Source organism: Pleurodeles waltl, chromosome 8 (genome assembly GCF_031143425.1).
Source record: "Pleurodeles waltl isolate 20211129_DDA chromosome 8, aPleWal1.hap1.20221129, whole genome shotgun sequence".
In the NCBI taxonomy this organism is placed as follows: domain Eukaryota; kingdom Metazoa; phylum Chordata; class Amphibia; order Caudata; family Salamandridae; genus Pleurodeles; species Pleurodeles waltl.
The window spans coordinates 634,642,995-634,653,978 of NC_090447.1; the positions used below are offsets into that span (position 1 = coordinate 634,642,995).

Below are 10,984 nucleotides of genomic sequence, written 5' to 3' on the forward strand. Positions count from 1 at the left end.
CGCAAGTCATTGAAATGGCCGAAATTTTTAATCATGTCAAGATGTGTGACCACATTGACTTCACACAGTCCTGGTTGTGACTGGTTCCTGTTGCGGGTGATAGACCCAGCCGTGGAGGGGAGTGCTACCTTTTTTTTTTATCAGGAGAGGTGTGGGACATTGGGTGGTAGAAATGTTGTGGATCCCTAAGGGATTGTCCTAGCATAAATATAAGGAAAATGCTTGATGCTTGCAAGGCACTCTTGGTAAGAAAACGAGATGAGATCCATACAAATAGCACCACTGTGCACTCCCCTGGAGGTCTAGTTTTCAGAACTGTATGGGTTTGGACAGTTTCCATACTGGCAGCTTAGCCCGGGACTATCTCCTGCTTCTATCTCACCACCAAAACTGGTCATTTTTCAGATCAAAAACTTGATGGTTCTAAATTGCCTTTTGGGGCCTTTCCTGTTGTTGCCACTAGGTCTAGCCACAGCCAGGGGAATCCTAAACCCTGGGTACTTCTAGCATCCCCAATATGTAGGAGGGTTGGGGGGCAAGGCACAAGTTTGGTGCAGATAACTTTTGTTTTAAAAAAGAAAAAGTTACGAAGATTTTAGAGTGAAGTGCCCCAAATAGCAAACAAGGAATGAGCACTATGGGCTAGAAAAGCCTCTGCAGTTAGGGCTAAAGAAAACTTTTGGCATAAAGGTAACATTTAGGCTGTGTAGTGAAGACTAAGTACCATTTAGCATTTAAACTGGCATCTTGTAGTTTAACCATAATTTTTCCTCAAGGTTTTTCTCTGTGTTTTATAATAAACATATATGGTTGGGTGACATCCCATTTTTCTGTTCTAGTTCGTTTCCTGAGCGCAAACATACATTAAAGAGTTGGAGCATGCAATTGGAATGTGTGTGTGTGTGTGTGTTAACACTGTTCTCTCTTAAACGTGTTTTTGCATAATATTTTTATAGTTGCATATTACAAAATAAGCAACTAAAGAAAATTATCTGTTAGCATATATGGTAGGGATTAAACTCAATGCAAGTGTTGCATTTTATTGCAATTCTAATACAAATGAAGTAGATTAAGGGGTGGGACCCAGGAGTGGAATAAGCACATTACACTCATCGTTCTTTTTGAGATTTTAGATTGTGTTTTTAATCAATGTAATATCTTTTTTTATTCTTTGATGTCTGTCATGCACCATCGTGTTTCTTTTCCTTAACATTTACTTTCAGATGGGTGTTTTACACTGTTTGGAAGAAGCAATGTGATTTCTGATGAGGTGGCATACATCAATTGATCCTGCGCAGTAGCACCTTTGCCCTGTGCTGCATGTTTGCATCTTGAATATGTATACTCTTCATGATCCTGAAAATTAACCTTGCGTTTTGATTGTGAATTCCTTACCTTTTTATTAATATTTTTTTATCGTTTTAATTTTAAAAAAAGTGAAAAGGAAAATGTACATTTTGATGAGATGGGACTTTTTTGTTCAGAAATCTCAATTCATAGACGACCTTGGCAGCACATCTAGAGCTGCTTGCTAAATGCACTGGACCTCTAGAATGTGACACTTTTTATTACATAGTTAGTTTTTAATAAAGGTCTTTGCATAATTTTGGAAAGCAGGACTCCTTGAGTAAATAATCGCTCGGGGTAGGCTTTAGCTTTCATTTACTCTGAATTTCATTTCCAGACTTTTGGTGCTTTTAAAAGCCTAGGTAACTTTTTGTATGAACACACAGTGCTTCCATTTCAGGCGAGACGGGGGGGGGGGGGTAAGAAACGAAATTATTTGTGCATATTTACAGTAGCCCAGTCTTCCTTGTTTGTTTTTTCACTTCAGTTTTCAGGTGAAATTGTAGAAAAATTAATGCAGGGTTTCGTAGTAGGTGGAGAAAAAGAAATGTAGGAGGTCTATCATGGCAAACAGAAATTGTTGCACTTATTTCACACTAGTTTATTTGGTTTCAGATTTAATTAGTAGTACTAAAGATGACAACCTCAAATGGTATCCCTTTTTAAATTAAACATCCATTTGTTTCAGTTGGTCTGTATTGGTGATAGCCATTAGATAATGCTACTAAGGCTTCCATCTAGCCCTGGCAATGCACTCGAGGTTCCCAATTATTTTTCTACACCACATGGCCTCAGTAGTTTGGGCGAAGAAAGATAAATGGAAGACATTCGTGCGTTTTCCTAAATTTTCGTAAAAGCCCTTACCGCCCTGCTTAAATTGTTTGCAATACAGGAAATTATTTATTTGAAACTCAGCAAAGTATACACTGTTTAACATGTCTTCCGCAAAATGGTAATATTCAACATTATTATTTTAATCAATAAATAATAAATGTGGGGCTTTTTCTCTAGCCTATCATGGCAACACGTGAAAAGTCTAGGATTTTATTTCTATGGTCCTGACACTATCCACTCTTCTGATTTCCTTTTGTTTTATGCCCTTGGAATGTGTTATACCCACACACAAATTCTTCCATTGGAGTTAAGTGCATAGAAGAGTGAATTGCAGTACTGTTGATTTAGAAGAGATGTTTTTTGTACGTTGACCTTTTGAGCACTTTTGCCACAATGGAAAGTGCCAGTATAGTGATGGTCCATAGTTCTTCAAGTATTTTTCTTGTCGTTATGGATCATAAACAAGAGGAAGACTTTGATTTGAAATGGTTTGTTTTTCCTTTTGACTATGCTTATTGGCAGTTGTACTGCTGACATTTTAACCCAGAGGTTTCACAACATTTGTACACCAGGGCAGGAAAAGTGCTCTTTCACACACAACCTTTTCCCTACAGGCGAAATAGATTCTGTTGCCTATTGTGTGCATTCATCACTGGTGCTGTAGCATGTTCGGTGAAAGCAACAGGAGGATACTCAACACTGAATTAGAGACAAACCTGAAATGATTTGTTCATTCCAAATAGCTAAAAAAACTTTTCAGGGCTACTGTTAAAGTTTCATTGCTGCATGAATGACAGGACTGTAGCAGAAAATAGTTTGAAATTGCTTAGGCTGTCCCTTTTCTTTATTTTTATCTGCATGCAGTAAAACAAAGCCGTGCCCAAAATCCGTGTCCAAGGTTGAGGCATTATAGTAGCATAGAACCTTAAAACAAAGCATTGGCGTGCAATCCCTCCTCGCACCCCCCCAACACACACACACAAACACTTTAGAACAGTTTGTGACAGTTGACGTATGGGAGTGTTTTGCTGACTATGGTAATCTGAAGAAAGAACTACTAAAAATTATTGCTATAACTTATTTTGCTCCTTGTTTTTGCTTATCTTAAACTCCAGACCCGATTATCCCAGTCTCCGAGACATGCAAGGACATCCATGGATTTAGGCAACTGCTGTGCTTGGTCCCCGTCTGCCATCAAACCTCAGAGTAGGGGGGAACAGATACAGTTCCCCACAGCTGAAGTAAATTAAACTTTGCCCTACTACCACCCCCTCTCTACTCCAACGCCCCATTACCAACATAAAAGCCCATGCACCATTTAAATGTGTGCAGATATAGGCTTTTTATGTCTCCCTGAAGAAGGAACAGTCAGAATTGTACCCCGTATTCCCAGGTCTGCATATTATTCTCAGTTCCTGGGAAAAACATTTAAAATCCTAGTTGACTCACAAGGCCAGAATTGCGAATTCCAGTCCTGGTATCTCACTGCGGAGTTAGCAGGGGGTACTCTTAATGAACAACTTTGTGTGATTCCTTTTAGATGTTAAGTTTTTCATGCAGCTTTTCTAGGTCACCTTTGTCGTACCTCCAACTCAGGGTTAGCATGACTTTGCACAACATGTTCCTGAGATTGTGGCCTTGATGGTGCCAGACATCCAAAAATGGGCTGTTTTGAGAAGCCATTTCTCAACCATGCAGTAGCAAAGCCCAAAATGATTACATGACTGCTGTCCGGGGTTTACGTGCCGCTTCCTTTTGCCAGAATCAAAAAGGAACATGAAGGCAGCTAGAGAATATGTAGCTTTAAGTAAAAGGAAATTTAGCACTTGTTTTTTCTTCTAGAAAAAAAACCATCCCTCATTGTACGTATCCCTCTAGCAAAGACGTTTAAACTGAGCATGTCACCCTTGAAATTTAGCATCAACATTCTATTAACTGTGCAAGAACAGATTCGTGTACATGGTTTTAAATTGTTCTGTGTAGGTTTTTGCGATTAAAATCTAGAAGCCTGCTGAAGAGTGGCGTTCAGCTGCACAGTACTGGGTCAGCAATTGTGAAACCTCTTAAATTTGCTGTACAATTGAAACAAATATATATTTTAGAGATGGAGATCTCAGGGCAAGCTTTTAACTTGGTGACCATTGTTAGAAATTCTTTGATCTGTTTTGCTTTTCGAAATACATTTTAAAGCATTGTGACAGTGCACTAATACATATGTAGTAGCACTTGAGCAAAAGATTATTTTTTTAAGTGGTGCATGCCATTGTGGCTATCTATCCAGGTATGACATTCCATCACTCTTTTCTCCTACTTCCTTTTGTTTTTTGGGGGAAAACAATAATCACTCTTTGAAACAAATAAGTAATATTGCTCCATTTCTTCTATGTACACATATTCATGTTAAGATTTGGCCTTTTTTGGACAATGGTGTTACTACAGTAACCTCTCAGTTAGGCGGACCATCAACATTTGGTTTTATAAAAGGCAGACAGCACACCTAACACTAGCATTTTTTGTTTTATTTTATACTGTTGATGAGCATTTTAATGGTGTTTAAAATAAAGGCGCTGTCTTTCAGTTTTTGTTTATTTGCATTGTGTATTACTGTAGAATATATTGAAAAATATTTGAGGTTGTGAAACATGTCCACTGAACCTTGGTGAAACAGATGTTCTGGTTTTGTGTGACAGATAGCAGCACACACTAAATTCAGAATTGCACATACAAAAAGACACCAGCTGCTGATTGGCATGTTTTTGTGATTCTTTGCACTAAAAGCTGCTTCAATTGAAAATGTGATAACGATTTAAATCTTAACTGCTAGCAATTTGAGTGGCTGAAAGAAGACTGCTGGCATTGTATCTACTGCACTAGTGCATTACCTATGTTTGAATAAAGGTACGCTCTAAAAACTAGTGTTGCAAATTGTCTTACTTCTTCATTGAGTCCGAATTCAAACAGGTTATTATTCATTTCTGCATTGTACACTCTGTAAGTTATTTAAGCGATCCGGCTTTACAAAATTATTAATGTTGTCCAGATCATTTGAAGAGCCTTACTGCGCCTTGCTCACAGGGGTGATGAGACCTGTGTGCTGAGCATTAAAAATAATGTACCCCCAACCAGCACCAGACCGTGAAGATCTACCTCAACCAGATGTTCAATCATTGTAGGCAGATTGCAGATGCACCAAATGAAATATAAAAAGCATTATCTGATATAGACTTCTAGTTACAGATCCCTTACCTTAGAATTCCCCCCAGGCATCAGTCTAGATACAGAGTTTTTTGTCAAGCAGTATCCCCTGGTGCTGTCAGATGGTGTTGGTTGGCTCCGTGTCCGTCATCGGCATTGTGCATGCCTGATATGATGTCTTGGGACCTATATAGGCTTCACCCGAGTGCAGACATAATTTCTTTGCTTTCTGCACCTGCCAATGTAGATCCATAGAGAGCTACCCATCAGTCACTTTTTGGCTGGTATTTTTTTTTTTACTTTTTGTTGAAGATGTTTGAGTATTGACACTCCTGGTGCACTGAGATGTCAACATATAAGACTGGGTTCTAGTCCTGCAGATCCAGTAAGTGGGCGATGTCTGGGACAGATCCGCATCTCGTGTGCTTGTGGTGTCTGGAGCGCGACTTGAAGTCGTGCTCTGAGCGTCAGGTCATGAATCCGAAAGCTTTGAGGGCACGGTTCCTAAAGCTTATTGCGGTCTGGTGCTTAGCTCTGTGTCGCTCCTGATCTTGGTCAAGAGGAAGGTCCAGAGAACAGTCACGGAGCCCCCATTCTTCATTGTCCCACTCGAAGTCCTTGGGAGGGTTGGGTAAATCGGGGCACAAAAAGAAGTTGAAGAACAAGCGTTCTTCGACTTCATTCTGCCGGTCGTCTGATGAGACAAGGCAAAAGGAGCGGCGGTGTTCCAGGCCTCCATCCTCTGAGCCAGCGTCTGGGTCGGCTCCATGCTTCCATGAGTTTCCGAGAGCTGGAGTGACCCCTGCCCAACTCATTTTATGTAGCAATGCACCTCATATTTGAGCAGTCCGACTGCACCGGAGCGCCTTTGGGCCCCGCAGGGTCTTTGGGGGTCCCCTCGGGTTCCACACTAGTGGTTTTGGCCTCAGCTCTGAGGAGCGCCCATGGATCCATTCTTGGATCTGGGGTCGCTCTACACCGAATCTGACTTCAACAGGCACATTGCTCCCCATGTCAGATCCTATCCCTTATTCTCTTAGGGTGAGATATGGTGAGGATTGTGAGGGGTTGCTGGACCCTTTGGAATACTACCTGGAAGATTTAAAAAAATGGTGGATGGACCGGGGTGAGGCCAGTAATCTGGACACTTTCCCTGACACTAGCATGCTTTCTATCCCTACTGTGGCTATGGAGGAGGGGTGCGTCCTACTCAGTGGTGGTCAGGAGAGCATACGAGGTCCTGGGCCTCCATCTTCCTTCAGTGGCTGTCAGGACTAACCTCCAGACAGAGGTGCTTCAGTCTGGGGCTTCCACGCCTGCTCCCTTTTTGCCTTTTAATGAAGCACTCACTGATGTCCTGCTAGGGACCTGCTCCAAACCCAGAACAGGGGCTCCTGTGAGCAGGGCAATCGCCCGCCGCCATAGACCCGCTCTACATGACCCAGTATCCCTAACACAACACCCAACCCCTCAGAGCTTGGTTATCCAAGCCTCCACGTTCCCAGGCGTGTTCCCTTCTGCACACCAGGATAAGGAATCCATGAGGCTAGATCAGCTTGGGAAGAAGATGTTTTCTTCCTATAGCCCTGTCATTGCGGTCTGTGAACACTGCATGCCTTTTGGGCCGTTACACCCATCTTTGTGGGACAAGGTTGCACAGGTGCTGCCACAGGTCCCAGAGGAGGCCCTGGCAATTCTCTCCAAAGCTGTTGCTGATGGGAGAGATGCAGCGAAGTTCACAATACGATGTGGGCTGGATACAACTGACATAGCCGCTGACCTTGCGGCGCCAAGCCTGGTTGAGGAAGTCTGGATTGTTGCGGGATGTCCAATCCACCCTTATGGAAATGCCCTTTGTTGGCACCCATCTCTTCGGGGGTGGTGGGGAAGCAGACTTGGCGCTCTAGAGCTATAAGGAGTGCCGCTCCACGGCCAGGTCCTTGGGCCTCGCAGCTGCCCCCCTCAGTCTGCTTTTTGACCCTTTCGTGGCTATCGATGGGGCAGCCAACTGCATCTGTTCCCCTTAGGTACCATGCCGCACATGCTGCCCAGTCTCTGCATGGCTGGGGACGTAGGATCCAACATCCTTGTGGATCAATGAGCCAGTGGTCTAGCCAGTCAACTGCTTCCCCCTCTGCAGTGACCTCCAAACCTTCCTAGTCTGACGCTTCCCTACCAGGGATCAGTCGGAGTCAGGATTCGACATCACCTGCCCCGCTGGCAGTCCATCACGTCAGACAGGTGGGTTTTGCAAATAGTCCAAAGGGGCTACTCCCTCTCCTTCGAGACTACTCCTTTACCCATGCAACCATCCTTCAATCGGATGACGGAGGATCACCTGACACTGCTCCAGCAGGAGGTTAGGGCTCACTTGGTCAACTGAGCCATATTGAGGGTCCCTATGCCAGAAGAAGGTCATGGTTGTTTGAGCCCCAAAAAGGACAAGGGTCTGTACCCTATTCTAGACCTTTGTTCCTTCAATCTCTTTCTCGAAAAAGAGAAGTCCAAAGTGCTCACTCTGGCTCAGGTTCGATCTTCCCTTGACCCAGGAGACTGGATGGGAGCACTGGACTTGTAGAACACCTATTTCCATATTCCCGTTCTTCCTGCCTACAGGCGTTACTTGCGGTTCACGGTAAGCCATGAGCATTTTCAGTTAACCGTGCTCTCCTTTGGCCTTACCAGTGCCAGCTGGGTGTTCACTAAGGTGACAGCAGCGGTTGCAGCTCATCTGCGCAGGTCAGGGGTTTTAGTCTTCCCCTCCCTCAATGGATGGCTGTTGGAGGTTGGACTCACCCAGGCTGTCTTCACACTACAGCAGACCTCCTGCATTTGCTGGGGTTCACTAGAAACTTGGCAAAGTCACACCTGACTCGTTCCTAGATTTTCCCTTTCATCGTAGTTGTTCAAGACACTGTGCAGTTTCAAACTTATTCTCCTGAGCGGCGATTCCAGGATATTCAGGCTATGATACAGATGTTTCAGCCTCTACCCTGGATTTTGGTGAGAATGACTGATGCTGCCGGGTCTCATTGCCTCCTGCATCCTGCTAGTGAGACATGCCAGATGGCATATGCGAGCTCTGAAGTTTCAGTGGGCGCAGCATCCAGGGAATCTCCCCAGCATGGTCCAGATCTCGGAGGGAACTGCGCAAGAGCTGCAGTTGTGGCTCTTGAACAACAATTGGGTGAAAGGCAGATCCTTTTCCCTTACCCAACCAGATCTAACAGTTGCGACCGATGTGTCACTCCTGCGATGGGGTGGCCGCATGTGAGAGGCGGAGATCAGAGGCATCTCGTCTCCAATGGGGTCCAGGCTCCACATCAGTCTTTTGGAGCTCAGAGCAATAAGACTGGCATTGAAAACATTCCTTTACTCTCTCAAAAGGAAAGTAGTGGAAGTGTTCATGGACAACACCACCGTTGTGTGGTGTAATACAACAAGCAGGGTAGGGTGGAGTTGTGGATCCTTTATCAGGAGACTCTGCACCTCCGGACATGGCTGGAACATCAGGGCATTTCCATGGTGGTTCAACACCTGGCGGGCTCTCTGAATGCCAGAGCGGGTGAACTCAGTCAACAACGCCTGGTCAGTCACAAATGGCATCCCCATCCTGAGGTGGCACAAGGTCTCTTTCAGCAGTGGGGATAGTTTTGGTTAGAATTGTTTGTCTCCGCAGAGAGCACGCAATGTCAGCAGTTTTGTGCTTTGGAGTTACCAATGCGGTACTTGCTCGGCAACACTTATTGTCTAAAGTGGAGCTCAGGCCTCCTGCACGCTTTCTGCCCGTACCACTTCTGCGCAGAGTTCTCAAGGAGAGATCAAGAACGACCAGACCCAAGTAATCCTTGTGGCACAGGACTGGGCACAAAGAGTCTGGTATCCTGAGCTATTGAGCATGGCCATCGATCCTAAGATCAGACTGCCTCTTTGGGAGGATCTTCTGTTGCAGCAGCAGGGGAGGGTTTTCCACCCAAACCGGTCCAGTCCCCACCTTATTGCGTGGAGATTTTGCGGCAGCAGTTACCAGCTTTTGACCTTCCACTTGAAGTCTGTAGCGTTATGTTGGCAGCCATGTGTCCCGCCACCAAAACGGTATGCGCCTGTTGATGGAACTAATTTTGTGGCATGGTGAACAGACAGGTCTGTTGACCCCTCTTTCTGAGGTCCTTAGCCTAGCAGGGTTCTGATTTGGGTCCCCTCAAAGGTTGTTTGTCTGCTATCTCTGTATTTCTGAGATTACCTGACCAACCCTCTTCAAGTCTCCTATAGTTAGTAGGTTCCTTTAAATGTTAGATGTTTCTTCCATCACCATTCATCCTGCTCCAGTGAGATTTTAATTTGTTTCTGACATTTCTCATGTGTGCTCCTTTAAGCCTCATCACCATTGTCCTCTCAGGCTTCTAAGATTAAAAACAGCCTTCCTTGAGGCTGTTACATCTGCCCGCCGGATGAATGAGGTGCAGACAGTCATCTAAGCCACTCTACCTTTTCATCTGTCCTGACAGGGCTTCCTTTTTGCCAAAAGTGGTCACACCCTTTCATGTAGGTCAATCTGTTGTCTTTGCCTACTTTTTACGCACCCCCACATCCTTCTAGAAAAGAGGTGACTCCCCACCTCAACCCAAAATGAGTGTAGGCTTTGTACCTTGATCGGACCAAAGAGTTCCGGGTGGATGAACAGCTCTTTGTAGGGTATGTGGGTGCGAAGAAAGGTTGGGCAATGCAGAAGAGAACCATCTCTAGATCGGTCATTCTCTGCATTAAAATGTGCTACGCATCAGCTAAAAAGCAACCCCTGGAAGATTTGTGCGGTCACTCTAACCAAGCGAAAGTTGCAACCATAGCGTTAGCATGACTTGCTCCAGTCCTGGATATCTGTCGGGCAGAAACGTGGGCATACTTCGACACTTTCACCGAACACTACTGGCTGGACAATCTGGTTCGAAGGGGTGGGTATTTTGCCCGTTCCATCCTGCAGATCCTTCTCTGGGGATGGTATTGCTTTGGTATCTATTTTAAGGTAAGTATCAGATGAACAAGTTACTTACCTTCGGTAACGCCTTGTCTGGTAGCGACATATTCTAGTTGCAGATTCCTTACCGACTAACCTATCCCCCCTGCTCTGCAAACTGATTTCTAGGGACAGGGACTTCCCTTTCAGGGCCCTTGTTTTGATGCACCAGTGGTCAGTGTTCTTCCTGGCTCCACGCTTCTGGCATGAAAAGTCTGCAGCATACTGGGGTGGTGCCTGTGTAGGTCCTGCATTGTCATACCCGGCGCTCATGATGCCAATGACAGACGTGTAGTGGACCAACACCACCTGATGGTGTGCAAGGGTACTGCTGAAGAAAAATCTCCATCTACACAGACGCCTAGAGAAATTTCTAAGGTAAAGAATCTGAAACAAGAGTATGTTTCTACCAGATAAGGTATTACTGGAGGTAAGTAAATTGTTCTTCACTACAGTTTTTGTTAGTTCAGATGTAAAATTGCTCTTTCAATAAGTACACAGAAAGGGTGCTTTCTATTTGTCCTCAGTCAAAATGGATTAAATTAAAACGATTTAAAAATAAATATTTACCTTGTTCAAGAGGGTAATTTACCA

General features: G+C 44.5%; 1 protein-coding gene across 2 annotated transcripts in view; it reads left to right on the top strand.

Annotated features, from left to right (window-relative positions):
* SMS (spermine synthase) overlaps positions 1-5,096 on the top strand; it is a 679,013-nt gene extending 673,917 nt beyond the window's left edge. For both annotated transcript variants that reach the window (XM_069204737.1, XM_069204738.1), the window contains one exon: positions 1,224-5,096. In XM_069204737.1, the coding sequence (XP_069060838.1) occupies positions 1,224-1,266 (43 nt within the window). In that variant the 3' untranslated portion in view covers positions 1,267-5,096. The remainder of the gene's footprint in view (positions 1-1,223) is intronic.
* The last annotated feature ends 5,888 nt before the right edge of the window (positions 5,097-10,984 follow it).